This window comes from Mobula hypostoma, chromosome 22, assembly GCF_963921235.1.
Source record: "Mobula hypostoma chromosome 22, sMobHyp1.1, whole genome shotgun sequence".
NCBI classification, from domain to species: Eukaryota; Metazoa; Chordata; class Chondrichthyes; order Myliobatiformes; family Myliobatidae; genus Mobula; species Mobula hypostoma.
In genome coordinates this window covers 39,673,755-39,699,792 of record NC_086118.1, presented here as the reverse complement: position 1 = coordinate 39,699,792, position 26,038 = coordinate 39,673,755, and the positions used below count along the sequence as shown (strand labels likewise).

At 38.0% G+C, this 26,038-nt stretch overlaps 1 protein-coding gene across 8 annotated transcripts in view; it reads left to right on the top strand.

Annotated features, from left to right (window-relative positions):
* tbc1d16 (TBC1 domain family, member 16) overlaps positions 1-26,038 on the top strand; it is a 120,085-nt gene that overhangs the window by 80,841 nt on the left and 13,206 nt on the right. For all 8 annotated transcript variants that reach the window (XM_063074480.1, XM_063074479.1, XM_063074478.1 and 5 more), the window contains 6 exons: positions 547-711; positions 6,547-6,695; positions 14,832-14,966; positions 15,590-15,776; positions 16,616-16,795; positions 19,582-19,728. In XM_063074480.1, the coding sequence (XP_062930550.1) occupies positions 547-711; positions 6,547-6,695; positions 14,832-14,966; positions 15,590-15,776; positions 16,616-16,795; positions 19,582-19,728 (963 nt within the window). The remainder of the gene's footprint in view (positions 1-546; positions 712-6,546; positions 6,696-14,831; positions 14,967-15,589; positions 15,777-16,615; positions 16,796-19,581; positions 19,729-26,038) is intronic.

Sequence of the window (26,038 nt, the reverse complement as noted above, 5' to 3'; positions counted from 1 at the left end):
TCCAGCATCTGCAGAATTCCTGTTGTTTACACTAATAGATAGCAACTTTTGCACATAGTTGTGACAGATTTCACTGTGCACATCAATCCTTACCATGTGATTGTATGTGGGCATTAAGAATCAGCTGCTTTACTGGAATCAAATTTGTTTGAACTGGTTGAAATTAGTATTGACTTAAAATAATTACCTTCCCAAATAAGGAATAAAATTAATTCACTCACCATAGAATTTGAATTGGAGCTTCAGAATCCACTAGTCAGTAGACCAGCTAAGAGCAGCAGCTTCTAACCTGATTGAATTTGTTAATGAAAGTAATATTTCTGATTTGTGCATCTTACTCTTATAGAGTAGTTCTATTGCAGTTTTGTTTAGTGTTGCGCACTTGCGGGCTGCCCCCAGCACATCCTTGGGTTGCGTTGATTGACGCGAATGACACATTTCACTGTATGTTTCAATGCACATCTGATAAATAAATGAATCTAGATATGCTTGTTGCAGAATGAAAACATTTTTTACACCTGTATACTAAACTCATATCGCCTCCAGGTGTCTGATGTAAAGGCTTGTATGCAGTTCTCAATAAAGCGCCCAAACCTTCCGTCAACTGAAACTCATCCTGAGGAAAACATGTATAAACGGTTGGATGTCACTATTTGGCTGAACCACCTGAATGAAATTGGCCAGATGGAAGAGGAATACAAACTCCGCAAGGTTTGTGAAAAGCTTAATAATTAAGTTTACTCATTGGGAAACACCTTTGGGCTATTAACGATGTCCCTGAAGTGCCTGTGTGATTTTGTTGGGATATCAACAAAGAAGCTGGATATGACCATCTTATTTCACACAGGAAAGGAGGAGGGAAAAACCCAAGCTGCTTATTACTTTCATAGAAATCAATTCTGTGGAAACTTGGGCAGAGGCCAAGAGTTAATTTGAAAATGGATTGTAAAATGAGCTTAGACATCTCAACAAGGTGAATTCAATACTAATCACAAGAAAACAAAATACCTAGACAGTGTCAAATAGCTACTAGAAGTCCCTTAGAATGACATTTAGTGTTTTTCTGTACCTTTTGATTGATCTTTTGCCATTCCTTGTTCTATCCATGTTTGCTGGCTCTGCTCCTCCCCTCACCTTTTCCTTCCTCAATGGCACACTCCCTCCCGCTCTCCTTCTGCCTGCTCACTTCTGTCCCTGTTTCCTGCAGATTTTCTTCTGTCCTTGTTTTACCTGCCATGGGAAGAGCAAGGTATATACTGTAATCCAGGTGGCGAAGGGTAAAAATTCTGTCAAGTGAGAATGGGAAATCGAGGCTTACTGAGTTTGGACTTCCTGAGATGAGTCCCAGTGAGTTTACGGGGAGTGTGGGAAATGAAACCCCAGTGAGGTTAAAGGGGTTGCTTGTGATGGGTCCTGGTTAGTAAACGGTAAGAGAGCGGGACCCTAGCTTAACTTGTAACATTCACTGAAAACTAACTTACAGGTGTAACAGGTCCTTTCAAAGTCACATGGTATGTTAGCCATGGTTGTTGGAGTAGCTGACAATGAAGATCATATAGGGCCTATAGCGTGACTGGGAATATTCTGCATAAAAGCTTCTTCTTACCTTTTCTCATTTGTTTTCTGTACACCTGAAGTCCAGATCATTAATGTATGTTCAGAAAATGGCCCTAGCACTGACCCTACCTCCCTTGGAACTCCTCTGTGCTCTTCCCAGTAGTCTGACAAATAACTTTCCACTATTACTCTTATTTCCTATTGCAAAGTCATACTTTAATTTTGACGTCAGGCCTATTTGCTCACTTCAGATGTAACCTTACCTTTTGCAAATCCATATGAACTTCATTTTCCTCATCAACAATCTGTTTCTCTTTAGTTATTTAAAAAAATTATTTCCAGTTAGTTGGACACAATTTGCCGTTAACAAAACTGGCTGTCTCAAACTGAAGCCAGACTTGTCAAGTGACTGCTAATTCCTTCCCTGTTATGGTTCAAAAACTTTCCACGCAATTAAAGTTAAACTGACAGATCTGTAGTAGCTGAGTTTATCCCTGTATTTTTTTATATATAGGAGTGTAACATTTTCAATTTTCCAGACATGAAACATCACTACTGAATTTGGTATTCCGAAGATTACAATCAGGGCATCTGCACTTTCTTCCTTTCCTTAGAAATTTAGAGGGCATCCCATTTGGAAATATGGGATTCTTGAAATTTATTTTATTTGGCCTTTGTTAAAATACCTCATCTGGGCTGCTGATGAATGCATGAACATTGCAGCAAAATGATTATAATTTTTAATGCTAAAACTAAACAAGCAAATCACTTAGGGAATAATGGAGCAACCCATCAGTCTAACATGTTTAGCACATTGTGTCCATGATTTAGAAAAAAAAATTGAATCTGAGCCATGAGTTGTATTTCTTCAGGCAGCTAACTGCTGAACTTGGCTTCAACATTGGACACAGTACTGAATGAGGTGCCTTGTCAAAAGGAAGCATGAAAATTTGGCTGTGTCTTATATCACAATCTAGCTCTAGCATATCGTACCAGCTGGCCACAGATGAGGATTGGCAGAGAAACCATGAAAAAGTCTGCAGTTTCCTACCCATCCTCTCACCCTGGGTCTGCTGAAGAGAATATTAAGTAGTTGAGGATCTTTTTTTAGAGAAAAAATGTACATCCTTTTTTAATGTATCTGCATTTATTTTTGCTCTGTGCCATTTGGCTTTCTGTTGTCTTTTGAATGACTACCCCAGACAGGGAATGTGTTCCCTCAGATGCATTCAGCTGTAATTGCACCTTTTAATGTCAGTTTTATTGCAGTGAAGTTAGCATAAATCCACACCTGAATATTGGCAGTCAGTGATTCGTAATCTTAGCATTTATATGGAATAAGAATCAGAATACTGAAGAACATTTGTCAGTCTTATTATCATTGTTTTGCTATTGCAATTTCCAGTGTTCATATTTAACATCAGATTTGCCTATGCTATACTACCGTACTGAGCTCGCACTGCTATTATCCCAGCAGCATGTCTTCTATCCTGCTGGTCAGCAGAGCGGCTTACAGTGAGTTTGTTACACCTATCTCTGATTTCTAGCTGCAAAATGCCCCGGGATCATCCTCTAAATGAACCAGTAGTCATCCATGCAGAGAAAAAATATATTCTCTGAAAAGTCTGTGGTATTCGGAGCTCTGTTTTAAAATGTGTTTATTAATATGGGCCAGTTTATAGCAGGTATATAATACATACACACACATACTTTGTATTTATAATGGCTAGATTCTGAGATGTATGATTTTAAAATATAGTATTAATATTTGTTTATTTTCTGCTCATCCTTTATTTATTTTGGCTTTATTTAATCAATGCCTCATTTAGAGATTTCTTTGCTCAAAGCCTAGTTTTTATCCCAGTTGCTAGTCCCTGCCCAGCTTCATTCACATGTGATAGTCATGATTCTGATTGGAATTTGAGAAGCAGTAAGTTTTCACAACTAGAGTTGGGGAGATTCTACACCAGCAGGAAGCAGATTAGTGATGACCTGCAGAAAATGTGTGGCCTGTGGAGTCTTGACAACAACACAGTGATGCTCTTGGCACAGCTGATACCCCAGCCAAGATTAGCAGGAAGAAGTGTATGTCCCATTTCTGAAGAAGGCAATATTTATCTGAAGAGATTCTTAAATGTAAATACAAATATTCACTGACAGCTGCAGTGTACTAATTTAGACATTGAATACCTTAGTATCTTTCTCAACTGTAGCTCTGACCAATTATTATGTATTGTAAAGATCAAATAACCGTAAAATAGTACTCTGCTTTATATTAGGCTGATTTTTAAAAGATTCTGTTAGTTTGGAACATATTTTTCTAAGAGGTGTAACTTGTGTTTTTAAATACTACACAAATTCCCCAATTGTTTCTGGCATGGTGGTATGATTGGGGGGGGGGTGGGTTGTTGGTTAATAAACAGGAAAATGTGTCTTAGTGGGAAACTTATTTAGTAATTAGATTATTTATTTATATCAGTTTTATTTCTGGGTTACTAATAGAGTTGCAGAAGTCAGTTGCATTAAGGGTGCAATCTGTTTTACCTCCTCAAATTGACCTCAAGTCCCTGCTGTGGTTGACTATTTCATGAACCTCAATGCCCTATACGATCATCCAACTAGATGAAAATGCGTTTGCCAATTTAGTCTTTATATATTTATGTCAAGAATTGCTACAATTACTTCCCATTCCACTTCTATACTGATATTCCTCATGTCCTTTGAGAAATAATTCTTGATCTCTTTTATTTCTTATTTCTATGCTATTGCCTTCAACTTTATCCAAAAAGAAGGGTTACATTTATGATTCTGGTATCTTCACTCCGACCATTCCTACCTTACCGAATGAACTTTCCATAAGCTTTCTCTGTTTTTTGAAAATCCATGTGAATGGATGGAAAATTTGTGAGGACCAAAGCCATGGTCTTGTGCCTCGGTTACAAATTAAATTTCCTTGCCTGTGACGCAAATTCTCTTCATGGTATCTGAAACTGAATCAAACTATTCACAATCTTGAGTTCAATTTCATACTTTCTTTCAGTGCCTTCACTAAGCCCACCTCTTTTCAGAATTGACCAAATACTCTCCTGCCTCAGTTGATCTGTTGCTAACATCCATATCCTTGTTACAGCAACTCTTGTCTAATTCAATGCACTTTTATCTGACCTTCCTCGTTCTTCATTCCATGAACTTGCTATCCAAAATTCCACTACCTGTGTCTTCACCAATCACATCTGTGCTTACTGACCTGTTTTGATCCTGGTTAAATGGAACCTCTATTTTGTTTCATTAAAATTCTGACTCTCATTTTCTAATTTCCCTGGTAGTTTTGTCCTTCTGTTTTACTGGAGCCTTGTACTCTTAGATCAATATGGATTTGGTGGGCCAAAGGATCCATTTTTGTGCTCTATATTTCTCTGTCCATCTATATCAATCCCATTTAGTCCATATCTTTCTAAGCCTTATCTACTTGTATGTCTCTCTAAATGCCTTTTAAATATAGTAATTGTATCTGTTTTCACTCTCTCCTCTGGTAGTGTGTTGCAGTGTAGTTTAAAAAAAACTTGCCCCTCAGATCACCTTTAATACTCCTTCCACTCACCTTAAACATGTGTTCTTTTGTTTTTGGTACTTAGATATTAGCCCATCTTCATTTACAGTCTCTTGAAAAACCCCAAATTTAATCCCTCTTCAGCTAGTGATTGTTTCTTCAGCTGCCAGCATTACATTCTCAAATTCTGTCCCTGAACATCTTCTCGTTTCCCTGTTTATTTATTTATTTCTCTAACCACGGTTTGATTATCTGCCTTAATACTTCCTCATAGCTCAATGTCAATATGTTGTTTGGTAGCACTCCTGTGAAGTGTTTGGGATGTTTTGCTGCATTAAAAGCATTATGTAAATGGAAGCTGTTAATCTAGGCTGACACTTGAGTGTAGTATTGAGCAAGTTATGCATAGCCATTTGGATGAGATGTTATTAGTCTGTTCAGGTATATGTAAAAGATCCATTAACTGAATTCTCACACAACTTATCAAGAGAGTTCATGAAGTGTCTGGATATTTACCCCTTATCAGAGTGCATATTTAACTCATTGCTCTATTTAAATTAGCTGTATTGTTGAGATTCATAAGTGACCACACTTCAGTACTTGATTGTGACCTTTGAGATACTTCAATTATATATATTTTATTTATTCAGTTTTGTTTCCAGAATCTAGGTAGTTTGCAATATGATATCAAATGTGATGCGTAAAAACATATAGACAAGTACACCAGCTATTTTTCATACAAAATTCCTGCAACTAATGATAGGAATATAAAGTAAACAATAGAAATAAGAGTAGACCATACAACCTTTGATCCTGTTTCACCATTCGATGTAATGCTGATACTCATTCACCACCTACCTAGTGTACAATTATACCAATTCTCTACTGTCGAAAAGGATAAACTTTCTCAAATGCCCTTCAAAGGACACCATCATCTTAAAAGCCAACCTTAGAAATCTCCATTAACTCCAAAGCCTGTAAATCCTTCTAAACAAAGAGATGAAATTTGCTTGCTGTTGTTGAAAACTAAATTCTGCCTGCCAGGAAATTTTGATTCCTATCAGCATGGTTGATTGGAATGCTCTAAGTTTGGTTGGTAAAATTCATGCTTGTAAGATTCCTTCAAAAACGATATTTCAACTGTGGGACACTATCGTCACATTCTTGATTTTAAAAAAAATTGTCATGTGAACTTTAAAGATTTTCAGACTAAATGATTTTGTTAGTCATGGAAACTACTTTTAGGCTACATACAAAAATAATTAGAGTTGCATGCCTTTACTACTGCTAATAGTCTGTTGCTTGGGCAGAAGGTATTCTTGCTTATTTCTCCACAACAAATGTTAGTTCGTTATTTTAATGAAGGACTATTTGGTAAATAAAAATAGCTTATAGGTATGGAAAGGAATCATGAGGACTTCTGTGTCTTTTTTTTAAAGGCAATATTTTTTGGTGGTATTGACCCTGCAATCCGTGGGGAGGTCTGGCCATTTCTGTTACAGTTTTACAGCTGTGAGTCAACGTCAGAAGAACGAGAAGCTCTCCGTATTCAGAAGCGTTTGGAATATGAGGAACTCGAGCAAAAGAGGTAATACTTCTTCAGAGCTTAAGAATTTTTTATTCCACTGCCATTACTTAAAATTCAGCTGTAATTTCCTGATATGTGGTAAATTTAAGAGTGGAGCCAACAAGATGATGTTTAATTAGAGTAGTCAGTGCCTAAGTCGAACTTGTTTTAAGAACTTTGAAGAAAGAATAAATAGAATTTTAGAAAAGTATTTCAATGCAAAAGGGTATTTGGGAAGAAATAGTAATGGCCAAGAAGTAAGGAAACAATAAGTTTAGAGAATAGGTCAGAACAAAAAGAGAAAAAACGAACAACATAGGAAGTAATAACAAAATGCCTTTATAAAACGAAAACCAGTTTAATGAAAAGTGAGAACATACTAGATTGACAATACTGTACAGCAATCTATGGACCATTAGCAACATAATAATTTGGTAGTAACTAGTTGTGAAGAACAGCTGCAATAAAAATGATGGTAGAAAGGACAAGAATGCAAGTTCCATATAGTGGCCTTGCATACAGTTAATTAAGATTGAGGAAGCCGAGGTAAGCAAAATAGAGAAGCACAAGAGCAAGAAAGTTATTACAAAGCTTTATAAATTACTGGTTTGGAAACATCTGGATCATTATGCCTATTCCTACCCCCACATTTTATGAGAGATGTCAAAGCTTTGGAGAGGGTTTATTTGAGTGGAACTAAATTGATTCTAGGGATGGGGACGTCAGTTATATGGATAAACAGGAGAAACTGAGCAGGGGGTTGGAGTTCTTGTTGGAACACTTGATTGAATCAGAATCAGGTTTATTATCACCAGCATGTGACATGAAATTTGCTAACTTAGCAGCAGCAGTTCAGTACAATACATAATATAGAAGAGAAAATAAAATAAAAATAATAATATTAGTAATAAATAAATCAATTACAGTATGCGTATATTGAATAGATTTAAAATGTGCAAAAAACAGAAATACTGTATATTTAAAAAAGAGTGAGGTAGTGTCCAAGGGTTCAATATTCATTTAGGAATCGGATGGCAGAGGGGAAGAAGCTGTTCCTGAATCGCTGAGTTTGTGCCTTCAGGCTTCTGTACCTTCTACCTGATAGTATCTGTGAGAAAAGGGTGTGCCCTGGGTGTTGGAGGTCCTTAATAATGGATGCTGCCTCTCTGAGACACTGCTCCCTAAAGATGTCCTGGGTACTTTGTAGGCTAGTACCCAAGATGGAGCTGACTAGATTTACAACCCTCTGCAGCTTCTTTCAGTCCTTTGCAGTAGCCCCCCATACCAGACAGTGATGCAGCCTGTCAGAATGCTGTCCACGGTACATTTATAGAAGTATTTGAGTGTATTTGTTGACATGCCAAATCTCTTCAAACTCCTAATGAAGTATATTCGCTGTCTTGCCTTCTTTATAACTACATCGATATGTTGGGACAAGGTTAGATCCTCAGAGATCTTGACACCCAAGAACTTGAAGCTGCTCACTCTCTCCACTTCTGATCCCTCTATGAAGATTGGTATGTGTTCCTTTGTCTCACCCTTCCTGAAGTCCACAGTCAGCTCTTTCGTCTTACTGACGTTGAGTGCCAGGTTGTTGCTGCGGCACCATTCCACTAGTTAGCATATCTCATTCCTGTACGCCCTCTCGTCACCAGATCAGATTCTATCAACAATGGTTGTATTGTCAGCAAACTTATAGCTGGTATTTGAGCTATGTCTAGCCACACAGTCATGTGTATATAGAGAGTAGAGCAATGGGCTAAGCACACACTCCTGAGGTGTGCAAGTGTTGATCGTCAGCGAGGAGGATATGTTATCACCAATCAGCACAGATTGTGGTCTTCTACTTAGGAAGTCGAGGATCCAGTTGCAGTGGGAGGTACAGAGGCCCAGGTTCTGCAGTTTCTCAGTCAGGATTGTGGGAATGATAGTATTAAATGCTGAGCTATAGTCGATGAACAACATCCTGACATGGGTGTTTGTGTTGTCCAGGTGGTCTAAAGTCGTGTGGAGAGCCATTGAAATTGTGTCTGCCGTTGATCTATTGTGGCGATAGGCGTATTGCAGTGGGTGTTTAAAATCATGAAAGTTGTAGACAGTATTGATGGATAAAAACTGTTCTAGTGGCAAAAGCACCAAGGATTAGGGAACATAGAATAAAGGCAATTGAATGGAAGAAAATGACATGAAGCAGGCAACACACATGAAATGCTGGAGTAACTCAGCAAGCCAGGTAGCATCTGTGGAAAAGAGTACAGTCGATGTTTTGGGCCGAGACCCTTCAGCAGAACTGGAGAAAAATAGAAGGCCTGCTTAAAGGGTCTCGGCCCGAAACGTTGACTGTAATCTTTTCCATAAATGCAGCCTGGCCTGCTGAGTTCATCCAGCATTTTGTGTGTGTTGTTTGGATTTTCAGCATCTGCAGGTCTTCTCTTGTAAATGACCTGAAGCATTTTTTTTACCTCAGTAATTGGAGTCTGAATTGCATGAGAGGGCACCGTAGAAGCATATTCAATTGTGGCTAGATAGAGCTGGATAATTATATGATTGTGATCGCAAGACCCTGTCGGACATTGGTAATGTAGAATACTGCAAGTCTGGTTCACTCGTTCATTGGAGAGACCAACGGTGGGGAATTGCATTGCCGTTTTTGTGGCAAGGACTAGATCTAGGCTAAGGCCCTTGGGTCGTCTGTTGCAGCCGACCAGGGGAGGAGATGCCAAACGGTGTGGGAGAGCCTCTGTGGGGCATACTGGAATCTGTACTAGGTTAGGCCTGTTCTCTCCCATCAGTGCTGCCCTCCAGTGTTCACACTGTGGAAAGGCAACTTAATTCTACAATTTTACAGTCATGCCACTCAGGGACTTGGGCTATATATATTTTTTTTCTCTTTGGGAATGTACGCTTTTCTGAAATTGTAACTATATGTGCTATTTGTGCTCTGCACTATGTGCTGTTGGTAATGTGTTTTGCACCTTGGCCCTGTTTCATTTGGCTGTATTCATGAAAGAATGATAATTAAACTTGAACTTGAAAGAATTTACACTGTTATGAGGAGGAAGTGGACTAGCTGGATTGTCCTTCCAGTGGGCTAATGTTGGCTTGTTGGGACAAATGGCATCCTTCCATGCAATAGCCATGAAGTAATGTGAATATCAGGAAATAAAATTAACAAGAATAAAAGGACACAAACAATAAAAGAATTGAGATAATAAAGGATTGGACACTTAATAGCATATCACTAATTATCAATTAATGAAAATTAAAAGGGAAAAGCATCCTGACAAATTCCTGAAATGAGAGGTAAAGAGACATTACTGATGAGTCTTCAATCACAAACCTGGTGGAAATCATGTACAATAACTGGACAGTCTAAATCAAGAAGTTAATAGTGATCTGCAGAGCAAGTACTGTAATCATCGTGGTACTCCAATAATTAATATGTAGAACAAATCAGATTGGCAAAGGTTGCATTCGGATGAGTTCATGGACAGCAGTCAGGACAATTTCTCAAAGTAATATAATGTAGAACCAATTAAGGAACACTTTTTAAACTCTGGTCACGTGCACTGATTCACAATTAAGTTATCACGGTAAGAGGATCTTCTGGAAAGAGCAATCATAACATGACAGTTACTTAGCCCTGAGAGCTTAGCTAGTTCTTACGAAAGCAGAGTTGCCTAAAGTAGACTAGCAAATGTTGCAAGATGAGTGGCTAATGAACATTGGATTGAACGACACGTCCCTTGAGTGGCAAAGTAGCAGCATGAAGCACATTTAAGAGATGAGCAGGAATTCCTTCTTTTGGAACATCATAATTATTTCAAATTCTTCATCCCAAAGACCTGATACATTGAACAAAATTAATGCCAGAAGAGATAGACCTCTGTTCTTCATGGGGAACAGGTGGAAAAGTAAAGCTGATTGAAGATCAGATCAACCATGAACTATTTGAATGGTGGAATAAGCTGCAGTAGCAAATTGGTGAGCAGCCCAATCCTGTACCTATTTCACGTGATTTTGTAGCTTGCTCTTATGAAGGCAGAGTTGACCAAAGGAGACCAGCAAATATTGCAGGATGAGTGGCTGATGGACATTGGATCAAATAATCTAACAGAAATAACATCTCTACCTTGCTGACAATCAGCATTAATGCACCTTAGTGATATGTACTTAACCCACTGCTCTACTCTACACCCATGACTGTGCCATCTATAAATTTTGCTGACAACACAACTACTGTTGGCAAAATTTCAGATGGTGACGAGAGGGTGTACAGGAACAAGATGTATCAGCTAGTTAAGTGGTGTTGCAGCAACAATCTTGTACTCAATAAGACCAAAGAACTGAATGTGGACTTCAGAAAGGGTAAGATGAGGAAACACACACAGTCCTCATAGAGGGATCAGAAGTGGAAATAGTGAGCAATTTCAAGTTCATGCCTGTGAGGATCTAACCTGGATCCAACATATCGATGCAGCTGTAAAGAATGCATGACAGTGGCTATAATTCATTAGGAGTTTATTTGGTATGTCACCAAAGACACTCAAATTTCTACAGATGTAGCATGAAGAGCATTCTAACTGGCTGCATCACCATCTGGTATGGGGGTAGAGGGGATGCTACTGCACAGGATTGAGAGAACCTGTGGAGAGTTGTAAACTTAGTCAGCTCCACCATAGGCACTAGTCTCCATAGTATCCAGGACATCTTCAAGGAATGATGCTTCAAAAAAGTGGTGTTCATCATTAAAGACCACCTTCACCCAGGTCATGCCTTGTTCTCATTGGCACAGAAACCTGAAGCCACACGCTCAATGATTCAGGAACAGCTTTTTCCTCTCTGCCATCTGATTACTGAATGGACACTTAATCCTTGGAACAGTATCTCGCTTCTTTTTTAATTTCTATTTTTGCACTACTTAACCATAAGACATAGGAGCAGAAATTAGGCCATTTGACCTATTGAGTCTGTTCCACCATTCAAACATGGCTGATCCTTTTTTATTCTCCTCCTCAACTCTATTTCCCGATCTTCTCCCCATAATTCTGATGCCATGTCCAATCAAGAACCTATCAATCTCTGCCTTAAATACATCCAACGACCTGGCCTCCACAGCTGCATGTGGCAATAAATTCATCACCCTCTGGCTAAAGAAATTTCTCTGCATCTCTGTTTTGAATGGACACCCCTCTATCCTGAGGCTGTGCCCTCTTGTCCTAAATTCTCCCACCATGGGAATCACCCTTTCCACATCTACTGTGTCTCACCAGTGCTTTATGAAGCCTCAACATCACGTCCCTGCTCTTGTATTCTAGACCTCTTGAAATGAATGCTAACATTGCATTTGCCTTCCTCACTACTGACTCAACCTGCAAGTTAACCTTTAGGGTGTTCTGCACATGGACTCCAAAGTTCCTTTGCATCTCAGATTTTGGACTTTCTCCCTGTTTAGAAAGTAGTCCTCACATTTATTTCTACTACCAAAGTGCATGACCATGCATTTTCCAACATTATATTTCATTTGCCACTTTCTTGCCCATTCTCCTAATCTGGCGAAGTCCTTCTGCATCCTACCTGTTTCCTCAACACTATCTGCCCCTCCACCAATCTTGGTATCGTCTGCAAATTTGGCAACAAAGCCATCCATTTCATCATCTAAATCAGTTATATACAGCATGAAAAGAAGTGGTCCCAACATCAACCCCTGCAGAACACCACTCGTCTCTGGCAGCCAACCAGACAAGGATGCTTTTATTCCCATTCGCTGCCTCCTTCCAATCAGCCAATACTCTAACCATGTTGGTAACTTTCCTGTACTGTAATGCCACAGGCTCTTAACTTGGTATGCAGTCTCATATGTGGCATCTTGTCAAAGGCTTATTTTAACTATTTTTTAAAAATTATATATAATATATTTCTGTGTGTGTGTGTGTAGGCATACTGTAATTCACAGTTTTTTGTATCATTATATATTGCATCGTACTGCTGCCGCAAAGACAAATTTCATGACATATGCTGGTGATATTTAACTTGATTCTGATTTTATTGGGATAGAAGTGGGTATAAATGAACAAGAGAATGTCGGAATAAATAGTGTCAGAGGAAGAGAGGATGGTGAAGAAAACTTGGTATGCTGGCCTTCATCATTCAGAGCACTGAGTCTAGAAGTTGAGACATTGCAGCCTTGCATGGAGTATTGTGTCTGGTTTTGGTCCCCTGCTTTAGGAAAGCTGACATTAAGCTGGAAAAAGTGCAGAAAAGATTTACAAGGATGTTGCCAGAGTTTGCAGGGATGTGTTATATGGAGAGATTGGGCAGCTAGGACTTTATTTCTTAGAGTACAGGAGACTGAGGGGTGACCTTATAGAGGTGTATAAAATCATAGGGGAAAGCAATAGGGTGAATGTACACATTCTGTGTCCTTGGAATGGGAAATCAAGAGAGCATAGGTTTTAAGCTGAAAGAGCTGACAATTTAGTAGGAACACAAGAGGGACGTTTTTCACACAGAAGGTGGTGTGTGTGTGTATGTGTGTATATATATAGAGAGAGAGAGAGAGAGTGACTGCCAGAGGAAGTGGTTGCAGCAGATAAAATAACAACATTTAGAAGATATTTGGATCAGTACATGCATGGCAAAGATTTCGAGGTCAAGCATGGGCAAATAGGACTAGCTTTGATGACATCTTGGCAAAGATTTCGAGGTCAAGCATGGGCAAATAGGACTAGCTTTGATGACATCTTGGTCAGCATGAAGAAGTTGAGCTAAGGGTCCTGTGCTGTATGACAGTATGACTACAAGATTAGATTGAAAGAGAAAAAGGGGATATAAGGTCAAGGAAACAATAGTACATTAAAAAATGTTAACAATTCTGACATTTTCAACCCTTGTCCTGCATTGCAAATTTCAAAAAAATTTCCATTTTTATAACTTTTAATGCCAGTTAGAATGATTAACAGACTAACAATGATCAAACTATCAAAGGACATACATTGCTGCTTATTCATGCAAAATATCTGTATTGTGTCACTTAGATAATTATTATCAGTGGAAGAAAGAATCAGGGTCAGAGTAAATCTTAATAAATTTTACTAGTGTAAATAAGTGTAACCATGAGTGTTTTAGGAAATCAAAGTCATTAGAGAGTGAATGCTTGCTTTCATGTTGTTAGTAATCTTTAGAATAATGCAAATATACTTTGCAGCTTGCATAAAACTGATAGTTTTTGCCATTATTTTTTTCTTTCTGCTGTACTTGATTTATTCTGTTTTTTTGGGATAGCCTTGTTAGAGCTCAAGAGAAGTGTGCCACATTGTGGTAAAGCTGGTTAGTCATCTGAAATTCATCTAAATTACAATGTCGTATACATCATGAGGTTAAGAGTTTATATCCAAAGAGGAAATAAAAGGCAAATTAAAATAGATCTCCCAGTCGTCAGAGAAACCACAATGTTTATGCAAAGATATGATTCAAGATCATCTATAAGTGAGAGACCAAGAATAATTAAAAATTACAAAGAATAAATAAAAAATGTTTTTCATCTGTAGTTTTAAAATTAGCTTGAGCTTGATCTGAATCATTGTGTATACATGTTATTTTCAGTGTCTGCATTGAGTGTACTGTATGTGTGTTCTTCAGACAGTATACAGAAGGACACTTAATGACTTATAAGAAATATTTCAATTCAGGAAGTGTTATCAACTGGGAAACATTTGCTGAAGATATTTAAAATTAATATTTGACAATTATAAATGTGCAAAATATCAAGCAGTAAAATAGTGCTGGAGTAGTGTTGGGTTTCAAAGTGCAGTATTTAAGTAAGATTCACCTGCATGGCATAATTACCAATTTAAAAAAGAAAATTATTTGTTTTTACAATTAGCATGTATTAACCACATCAGTGCAAATCAAAACACAAGTAAAAACTGTTTTACTTATGTGTATTTTAAAAATTATTTTGACATATTAATTGAAGGACAGTGACAATTGTGATGCAGATATCTGCAGACCTGTTTGATGATGGTTAGAGGTGGTCTAACAAATCATTCCAAATCTTGCTGCCAGATGGCAATAGTTGGAGAACTGGATGATGAGGGAAAATGGGATGATGGCTGAATGTCATAAATTGAGATTTAAATTACTCCCCTGTTGCAGATTGTCGATGACTCCTGAAGAGCAGGAGGAATTTTGGCGAAAAGTTCAGTTTACTGTTGATAAAGATGTGGTTCGAACTGATCGATCCAAACAGTTCTTCAAAGGGGAAAACAACCCCAATGTGGAATTAATGAGGTAATTGTCTGTGTTTATGTATCTTGGCCAGACGGGAGAAAGGTGGCATTTTCATACAGGGAAACTCTAAAAAAGGAAATATTAAATATTCTCAAATTTAAAACTTGATGAACAATAGTTTTACAGGATGACAATTTTTAGCTCTGTTGCACATACTTTTAATTTAACGTACTTTAAATTAGTGCTCTCTTTGTTGGCATAATGTTAACTGTTTTCAAAAAGTGTATTCACATGAAGTGGGTTGCAATGTTTCTGAAAAAGTTAATTTTTAAAAAGACCTGCTACTGGTGAAGAGTATGCTCAACTACGAAGTCCTTAATCCTGTATATTTCCTTCCTTATGAAAACTGCTGACCAAAGAAAGCTACAACAGTTCGAGAGCAATGCCCCATCCCCTCCTCCACTGCCCTCCCCATCCCCTTGAAATTACCTTCATGCAAGGCTGAACAAGAAGAGCATTCCAATTTCATAACAGTTTCTGTGTCTGGCATAGCTGGCAGCACTTGTCTTTGTGTTTTAAAGATTAAGGATTTTCAATTTTTAAACGTACCAGAATTCTGGGATTCTTTTCCCTGAATAAACTCCTGAAATGAATCATGTCTATGCAACTGAATTTCTTCACAGGAGAATTTTGCTGAACTATGCAGTTTACAGCCCTGAGGTAGGGTACTCTCAGGGAATGTCAGATCTGGTGGCTCCAATCTTGTCAGAAGTCAGGGATGAATCCGACACATTTTGGTGTTTTGTTGGACTGATGCAAAATACAATTTTCATCAGCTCTCCGCGGGATGATGATATGGAGAAACAGTTGGTAAGTGCTGAATCAGATGGGAAAAGTGATTGGACTGGCAGTAAAGATGATTGATGAAGCTGAAGTAATTTTTGGAGGCATTTCTATTTCTTATCTAATCCATCAAATTCTGTTTAATACTTTACAGGATAATTAGCTGCAGCCTTAAAAATCATTTCCAATGCAGCACAGTTGGGAATAAGTCATATTTCAGTAAATACTGTTTTTATAAGTATTTACAGCCTACAGCCTGAGCAGGTTTTGTGATTTTCACAGCTGGGTTTGGCTGTATGCAGTAGAAAAACTTGAACAGCTAAATGGGCACAGTCATTGAAATTTAACTTTGTAATATTTACACCAGTAGTCTGGAAAGTATTTCAGTGATTCGTAAGAAACCATCCCCTTGTGTTGGTGTTCCAGTGTTGGCATGGAATCAACGAATCCTTCATGTAGCGCGCAAAATTTATCCAATTTAGAATACCAATGCACCCATTGCATTGTGTAGCGTAAATAGAGCATACTTCACAAGGCCATAAGACATAGGAGCAGAATCAGGCCATTCAGGCCATCGAGTCTCCTCCACTATTCCATCATGGCTTATATATTATTCCTCTCAACACCATTCTCCTGCCTTCTCTCTGTAATCTTTAACGCCCTGATTAATCAATAAATTATTATAAAAGTGTTCAATATGTATTTAAGATATCCTTAAGAATTTTCTTTCCTTGTCAAATATTCTTCCTTAACCTATTGATTATTTTAAACTTATCTTTAAGTTTAATATTATTAACTTTTATATGCATGCATGTAATTGATTTTTCTAAAAATATGGAGTTTTCATGGTACTTTTTGTTTTAAAGTTGTACCTAAGAGAGTTGCTGAGGTTGATGCACCCCCGTTTTTACCACCACTTGGTGTCCTTGGGTGAAGATGGGCTCCAGATGCTATTCTGTCACCGGTGGATTCTCCTCTGCTTTAAACGCGAGTTTCCTGAAACGGAGGCACTCCGCATTTGGGAGGCGTGCTGGGCTCATTATCAGGTTGGCATCCATTTTTTCTTAGGCCTATGTAAAGCCTAATAAGTCTGAAAAATACTGATTACAGGAAATTTAAAGAAATATCTATCCCAGCTGGAACGTGCTAAGTTTTCATAACTCCAAGTCACCCCCAAATCCCTCTATTCTTCATATCACATCACATCACATAATATCCCCGCTTCAATATAATAATATCGCAGTATATGTATTAGCAGTGATGGTGAAACTTGCCATTACAGCAAGAAGCTGACCATTTCTGAACTATGCAGAACATACATGGCAGCACAACAGTTGTTTTCCTCAGTTCCTTATTTGTTCACTGTTTAGATTGTCTTGCAATCATTTCCAGGGTTATCCTTCTAAAGCATTAATCTGTCAAGAGTTTAAGTTTGAGTTCTGGAGAGGGTGCAGACAGATTTACTAGGATGCTGGCTGAATTAGGGGGTATTAACTAGAATGAGAAATTGGACAAACTGAGTTTGGGTTTTGGAGAGCGTGCAGAACAGATTTACCAGGATGCTGCCTGGGTTAGGGGGCATTATCTAGAATGAGAAATTGGACAAACTAAGTTTGGGTTTTGGAGAGCATGCAGAACAGATTTACCAGGATGCTGCCTGGATTAGGGAGCATTATCTAGAAGGAGAGGTTTGACAGACTTGGATTGTTTTCTCTGGAGAGTCAGAGACTGAGGAGAAAACTGATGGTAACAAGATTATGGGAAACATGGAAAGGGTAGATAGTCTTATTTTCTGAAGATAGAAATGTCAAATACTAGAGGTCATAGGTTTAAGATAAGAGAGCAAAGGTTTAAAGAAAATTTGAGAGGCAATGTTTTTTTTATTTACTGACAGGAAGTGGCAAAAGCTGATACAATAGCAACATTTAAAATATTTGGAAAGACACATGAACAGTGAATAGAGAGATGTGTTTCATGTGTAGGCAGATGTGATGAGTTTAATTTGAAATCATGGTTGGCTCAAACTTGATGGACCAAAGGGCCTGTTCCTGTGCTGTACTTTTCTGTGTTACAGAATATTCAAGAACTGTTTTCACTGCCCTTTAAGAGAGTTTCAGATTCCTGTAACCATCTGGGAGAAAGGTTAAAAGCATCAATTACTGCTTAACGATCTCGCTAGACATAAAAAAAATCTTATTTTTGGGATTCATACTTTACTCATTTTAATGATTTATCATTTTTAAATGTGTTTATTTGTGGTTCTTTGTGGAATGTGGATATTATTGATAAGGGTGTCATTAATGTCTATTCCTAACTGCCCAAACTAAAGAGGCAATTCTAAATCACTTTTTGCTGTACAAGTGACACATCTGAAGTTACATGCAGAGCAAACTGAGTAATGATGACAGATGTCCTTCCTATAAAAACTATTGAACCAGATTGTTTTTTATGATGGTCCCTTAGTTTTGTGATTACTTGTGTTCCTGGGTCAGTACTTCAGGCCTCCAGGAAACAGAATACTATTGAACCCTCAAACAGAAACTGGTATTGGAAGAGGTGGAAGTAAATGCCAGAGATTTCTCAGAGTCACTAGATATTGTCATAAAAAGCAGCCAACCACAATGCCCAGTCCCTACTTTTTAATCAAAAGATTACTGCTCAAAATGACTTGTGTTGTGAATTCTATCCACTATTTTTCCATTCCTTTTTTTAATTAATGGGTTGACCAGAGTCCAAGGTACAGCAGCCAGAACAATTCTGACTTCAGTCCCTGCTTTATCCTGTGCTTTCTAATTTAAGTTTCCTTTTGGTGTTAAACCCGTCTTGCTAGAACACCTCCTTCACAGCCACTGTGGCTATTCACTAAAGAGACTAAGTTCATTGAAGGTGCAATAGGACCTAGTCCTACAGCAGATGTTCTTGCTGTGCTGCTGGAATGATCGAATGCTGTATCAGCATGAGGTACTGGAAAACAAGACAGTGGATAGACTTCAGTTTGATTAAAAAAAATCTTGTTCAGAAAGTGTTCCAAAAAATGTTTGTGTACCCAAAGATATTAAAAGAGATGATATAGTTTTACAAATAATATTTTTTCAGAGGTTTATATTGCTTGCCTTAGTATTCACTGATCTGCATCTGCAGTTCAATAAGTGTAACCCGGCTAGCCTGTTTTTCTTATCATTGATCAATTCTGAACTTCACAATCAAAAGTATGTCTATTTATTGAATTTAAATTAAAAATCTGAAGACTGCTAAGCATTCCCTGTAACATCTCTTGCACAGAGGTGGAGATATGAAATTTAAAAGCTATCTTGATCAGAAAAACTGACTCTGTTCCACAGCCGGTGTTTTATTGATTATTTTATTATTCATAATATTCTTAAATATTATTTGTAGCTATATGTGTTGTGAGTTGTGTGTGAATTTTGGCACTGTGTTGTGCACCTTAGCCCCAGAGGAACTCAGTTTCACTTAGGTGCATTCATGTGTATGGTTGAATGACAGTTAAACTTGAATTTGAACTTGAAGTAAGCAGATAAAAGATATGCAGCACAAAATCAAAAGAGAGAACAAGTATAAGCCTTATTATTTGTCAGTTTTATTCAAAGCCTAATGCTATCCCTAATTTCAGTCCTGAATGAATTTGGATTTTCATTTGGAGAACTGTAATGGGTGGAGGGAATGAAATGTAAGGAAGTGCTGGGAGAATTTCAGTTATTGCAGAGTCCCTGCATATTGGTCCTGTTGATTTGATGTTTGAATTTCTGAATGATAACATCCATCCACAGTTTCTGTATGCTAGTAATATCATTTATGCATATGTGTTTTGCAGACTGACTACTTCCACCTGTTTGTTTGTGTGGCTATTGTTGTGATTTACGGGGATGATGTAATTGAACAACAGTTAGCGACAGACCAGATGCTGCTCCATTTTAGCAACCTGGCCATGCATATGAGTGGGGAGATCGTCCTAAGGAAGGTAGGAACTGGGAAAAATTCTTTTGTTCATAAATGTTAATAAATATTAATGTACAAAATGATAAATGTAGCAGATCTTAGTTAACTGTGACATATTGTTTAAAAATACATAAATTATTTCCATTTAATAAAAGGTGGTCATTAAGGGACTGATCAAAAATATTCTTAATACAGTGATGCACTGCTTGTTTGGTTTACTTTACAATGTAAATTCTTACCATCATCTGGTTTTGTGCAAAGAAATAACGTGACATTGCTTTGTTGGTAGTTCCCTATTCTTGTTACCAAAATTCACAAGAATCTTTTTAATAATAGAATTCTTTATTTTAAGTCGGGCTTTCAGGCATTGCATCAATATGAACATAAGTGACATCTTGACATCTTGCCAAATTCTAGTATTCTGCTCCTTTATTGTGTGCAGAGATGTTGAATCAGAGAAGGACTCCCTGCTTTCATTTTAAAATAACTTAAAAGCTAAATGAGCTTTTATTTGTAAGGTAATTTCGGCAGTGAAGAAAGTAACAGTTATTGGATTGGAATAATCAGATTTTAGTAAATTGAAGTGTTGTGGGCCATCTGTTGAAATGGTTTGTTTATCTCTTTTTGATATAGTTACAGTATTCACAATGCATCCAAAGTGTAACTGTGTGTAACAACAGTAGTACAACAGTCATGTGTTGCATCCATTCAAAGTCCATAAAATAAGTAAAACCAAAAGCATGCAATGCCACAAATTCCATTTTAACAAAAACGTTGATTTAGAGACACATTATCGAAACATCACGGAATCAGAGTCTAAGACCTATACAGAATAAAAATGGACCCAGTGTCTCATCTTATCCATATTGATTATGATGCCTATCTATGCTAATCCCTTTTGTTTGCAATTAGCCCATATCCATCCACTCCTCTCCTATCCAAGTACTTGTTTGATTGACTTTAAAGCATTCTCACTATTTCTCCTTCTACCACCTCCTCTAGTTCATTTGTGTATAACCAAAAAAAAAAATCTTTTTTTTCTTATATATGAAATTGGGGGAAAAAGCTCCCACAGAAGAAAATGTGTGGAAAAACTTGCCCCTTAGATCTGTTTTAAATTTCCCTCAGCTGGCTTAAACCCTCTGCCCTCTAGTTTTACATTCTCCTACCGTGAGAAAAAGTCTCTGACAATCTCAGCTATCTGTGCTGCTCATAATCTTGTAAACCTCTATAAGGTTAACCCTCAGCCTCTGTTTTACTTCAATGTAGCTTCTATTAATTATTCAAATTTTAAAAAAATAAAAGCTTTTCACTATTGCCAATCATCATCTTTTACCAATGTTGGAATCACTAAAATGGTCAGCCAGTAACAGCATGGCTGTTTGTCTGTCAATGGTTAAAATGGGGTTTTCTTCTCATTGTGAAATATAAGCATTATTTTGGTCACTGAGGATTCCGGATAAGGAGAGGAGGAACTATAAAAGGGGAAAAATAATATATTTTAAATTGTGAAGATAAAGTAATTCAGATAACAGGCTATTTTGCTTCATCATTACTTGATTCCCATATTCTTTGATTCCTTAAATATCTGAAAATTAATTTATCATGGCTTTTAATATACTACCTAGTTGAACATTCATAACTGTCTGGAGTTGAGTATTCACAGCCCACAGAGTAAAATGAAAGAGTATTTTCCTTTTAGTCTTAAATGGGCAATTCATGTCTAGAGACTGGGACAAAAATATGTGGTTAGTGCTAAAGGTAGATCCATTGGCTCTTTTTGGGACCGCATTTCAGACCAAGAGTATAATGCTCAGCTTCTATAGTGTCATGCATGAACAACAAGCTGCAAGGATAAACTTCTACCCCTGTGCCCTTTTCATGTGGAATCATACCTTAGACCTAGAGTCTATGATTTTGCCAGTGACATGTTTGCTGAAAGATGTATATTGTCGGAATGGAAGTAAATTGTTTAGCCCTTAAAGCCGGCCCTGTCACCCATTCAGGCCTGGTGGATCTGGACCACAATTACATTTATTCATCTTTGTTGTATCTGTTGATGTTAGTGCCTCACCAAAAAACACTCATCGACTTCCACTTTTGAAAGATTTAGTTCACTCAAAATCTACAGGCTTTTAGAGAAAGTGTTCCAGATTTCCACTGCCTTTTCTCTGAGGAGGAGCAGTGGGAGTGGGAATATCCTGGGCTCAATTTTTAGTTTGCACTGTTTTGAATTCTGGTGCAAATTAAATTTAAATGAAATAAACTTAAAGAAAGAAGTGATTAAGATATTTCTTCCCATTTAGATGTGACATTTTTTCTACTTTGGCATTGGCAGTTTGAACGAAACAAACTTACATCAGCCCCGTATATTTCTATAAACCTTGAGGAACAAGAAAGTTGATAAATAAAGTTAAATCAAATGGGATTTCTTGTTTCTGTCAGTAAGATAAAATAAAATAATAACTGTTGTTCTGGAGACATCCTTGATTGACGGTAAGGTGATGGGGTCCTAAGATTCAATTAGAGCTTTGTATCTAGGCATTGTTTTTGTAGCAGCCTGGATTTTCCACTCTTGTGCTTGCCAACCCCTCATTTGTCTCACATTTAAAGTGTGGAAAACTGCATACTGCCAAGTGCAAACGCAGAAAACCTCCAGCCAGCAATTTTATGATTGCTTTAGCTATTCATAGTAATAGTTTTGAACTGGATGTGGTTGCTCTGAAGAAATAGCTTATTTTTAAATTACTAAAATATATACTGGCATATAAAATATAAGTAAAACTCTGCTTTATTGAAAACATGACATTTTTGGAGCAAAAGAGTGTTTTGTTTGTCAATGTTGTTTCATCATTAGAAAATCAAAATTAATCTTAGTACAGGGTTATTAATCTATTATATTGCCATATTGAAATTGTTTATCAGTTTTATCAGTAGATGACCATGAGATGCATCATTATGAAAAGGAAAAAATATATAAAATTCTGTTGACTTGCACCACTGGTCATTGCTTTCTGTTGTCATACATCATAGTGGATGGTATTTGTTTACCTATTATGTTAAATAACTTAGAATTTTTCCTAGCAATTCTTATTCTTTCACCATGACAGTGCTGTTTAATAGTTCATCCAACCTAAAACTTTAAATTTGTCACAATCTATTTTTCCTACTTTAAGCGAGATTATGAGTTGTAGCAAAAGTGAATCAATATGTAACTCATATTGTATAATTTGTTTTAATTTATTACAAATAAAAGTTCATTCATAGTGATTTGGTCAATGTGGGTAGCAAAAAAAATATAGCCAGGTGGGAGTACGGTAGTCAGGTCAATACTGTCATTCTTAAACACGAGGTTCTACAGATGCTGGAAATCTAGAGTAACACGCACAAAGTGCTGGAGGAATTCAGTAGGTCAGACAGCATCTATGGAAAGAAATGAACAATTGAAGTTTTGGACCAAGACCCTTCATCAGAACTGGAAAGGATTGGGAAGAAGCCTTAATAAAAAGATGGGGAAGGGGAAGAAGTACAAACTAGAAGGGCATCGGTAAAGCTAGATGGGTGGGGAAGGGAGGGGGATGAATGGAGAAGCTAGGAGGTGGTGGGTAGAAAAGGTAAAGGGCTGGAAAAGAAGGAATTTGATAGAAATGAGAGTGGATCATAGGAGAACAGGAAGGAGAAGGGGCACCGGGGGAGGTAATAGGTGAGGAGAAGAGGAGAGGTAAAAGGGGAACTAGAGTAGGGGAATGGAAGAAGAGAGAAGGGGAAAGAAGGAAAATTTATCAGAAGCTAGAGAAATTGATGTTAATGCCAGCAGATGGAATAAGAAATATGCTTCTCCAACTTGAGAGTGGCCTCATCATGACAGAAGAGGAGCCCATGAATTGACATGTCAGAACTTAAGAGTGTTTGTCATTCTTAAGCCCAGATACTTTACACATCTGGTTTCAGATAACAAGGGGCATTTTGCAAGAGAATACACAAACTGAAGAAGAATTTTTAGAAGAGTAAAAATTCTTTATCCACTGGCAGTCTCCAAGAAGCCACAGATGGTAACAATGAGCTGGAAGGGAAGGAAATCAGTAAGGTCAGCTTCCTGTTGAAGTATGGTATCAGACAGGGAGTTGGTGAATAAGATGGGCAGTTTTGGTTAATGATGACATTCCTCACACACCGATCATAATCTGAATGCATCCTTTGTGGCATCCCAAGGAAAAGAAAGGGATTTATCCAAGAGAGGATATAACTGGTTTAACAGGAAAAAAACAAGGCAGGAAAGAGGATTTGGGTAAATATTTGGTGAAGCTAAGAACCTGAGAAGACTTGTCCAGCTGGAGTACAAAAAGCTGAGGGTTCAGGTGATAAAGGTCCGATTGATGTTACAGTGAATGAGCTAGTAGGACAATTGCCTTGCAGCTCCAACAACCCAGTTTGATACAGATTTCCAGTGTTGTCTGTATGGAACTTGCTTAATCTCACTATGACCAAATGGAATTCCTTGCAGTGTTCCGATTTCATTCCACAGTAAAAAATTAGCATTTTCATTGCTGAGCTGATCACTATAACTTGCCTCTAGTGTGTAGATGAGTGGCAGAATCCCATCATGGGGTGATTTAAATAAAAGTAGTATCGGAGTAGTATAAATGGGTGCTTGATAACTGACAGAACTTGGTGGGCCAGAAGTCCTCTTTCTGTGCTCTATGACTATGATTAGTATGTGATCCTATGGTGAGAGGGAAAAGTACAGATTACAACAATGATTGGACATGGAGGAGATTGGTTAAAACAGGCGAGTAGACAGACACAGAATAAATCTTTCTTTCAAATAAACCTTGGAGTTGACACTCAGTTTCATTCACTCAGTTTTTCCAAAATTCAAAACTTGCAGTAGTGTGCAAAACTTTTAAAGTTCAAAGCACATTTATTATCAAAGTATGTATACATTATACAATCTTAATATTTGTCTCCTTATAGCCACAAAACAAGAAACCCCAAAAAAAAGCGAAGAATAAAGACTGACAAACACCCAATGTGCAGAGAGAGAGAAAAACAAATTGTACAACCAATAAAAGTAAGCAAATAGCATTTAGATTGAAAGTGAGTCCTCAGACACAAAGCCAGGAGCAGCCAGAGTAGACCCACAGTCTCAGTTTAGCACGTAGCGGAGTGAACGCAGACATGAAGCCTGGAGCAGACCTACGGCCTCGGCCTCAGTGCAGTGAAGAGCGGAGTAAATGTTGCTGAGCAGCGAGCAGAACTGGCCCGACCCTAGCCTCTGATCCTGACACCCTGCCTTTTCAATCCACTTGGCCTGGTGTTTAAATCACCCAAACATCAGGTTGTTCCTCACTCTTTAGATCTGGGCCCTGTTGCTCTGGACCTGGACCTCGCAGCCACGTTTCAGCCTGTCCCCAACCTTTCCAAATTGGCCCAGTGCTTAGATTGATCAAACCTCGCTCTCGGTTGAGGTGGACAGGGCCCGAATCTGCCTCTCCTCCACTCTGACCCTTTTTCGCTCCACTCGCCCCAACTTCATCTCAAATATGCCTCAACCTTGCACCGACTTCTCCTCAAGCATGCCTCGACTTCGCACCTGCACGCATTGACCCTCAGCTCAGCTCTACATCGTTTGCAGTGATAGTTGACCATAATTTTTTTAAGAAAAAGTGTTATTAATAAAGTATTTAGTTGTATTTCTTGTTTCGTTAACTTCCAGTAAGTTGTCTCTCATCCTCAGCAGTGCCATTTTAAACCAGCACACATAAAACACATCTTAAACTTAGGTACATATATATATAGCCTGGGTAACTTAAGAGTTTTGCATGGTACTGTATTTGTCAATATGGAGCAGAAAGCAAGCTTGTAAATCGGGCGGGAGCAGAGGATGTTAGGAATGGTAAGGGTTGAGCACCGTGGGAAGGGCATGGGACGGGTGGCAGGTTGCCAGGTGAGGGGGTTTAGTGCTGGTGCAGACACACCCAGCCCTCAGACACCAAGCAAGCTAATTTGATTCCAAACAATTGGTTTATTGATCATTATAGAATATCTCTCTGGTGCTTCCCTTTCCCTCCCTTCTCCCTTGCCCTTTTCCCAGCAATGATTCCCCTCTCCCTGCCTATGACTTTTGCACCATACTGTATTCATTTTAAATACTGCGCTGTACTGCTGCTGCACAGTTCTAAATTCCCCCAGGTATTTGAACCATGCCCTCTGCCAGTGTGTCATTCAATTATAATCATCAAAGTCTACAGCATAGAAACAGACCTTCCTCCTATCGAGTCTATTCCGACCGGATTTTCTGGTTAGTCCCCTCTACTTGCACCCAGATCAGA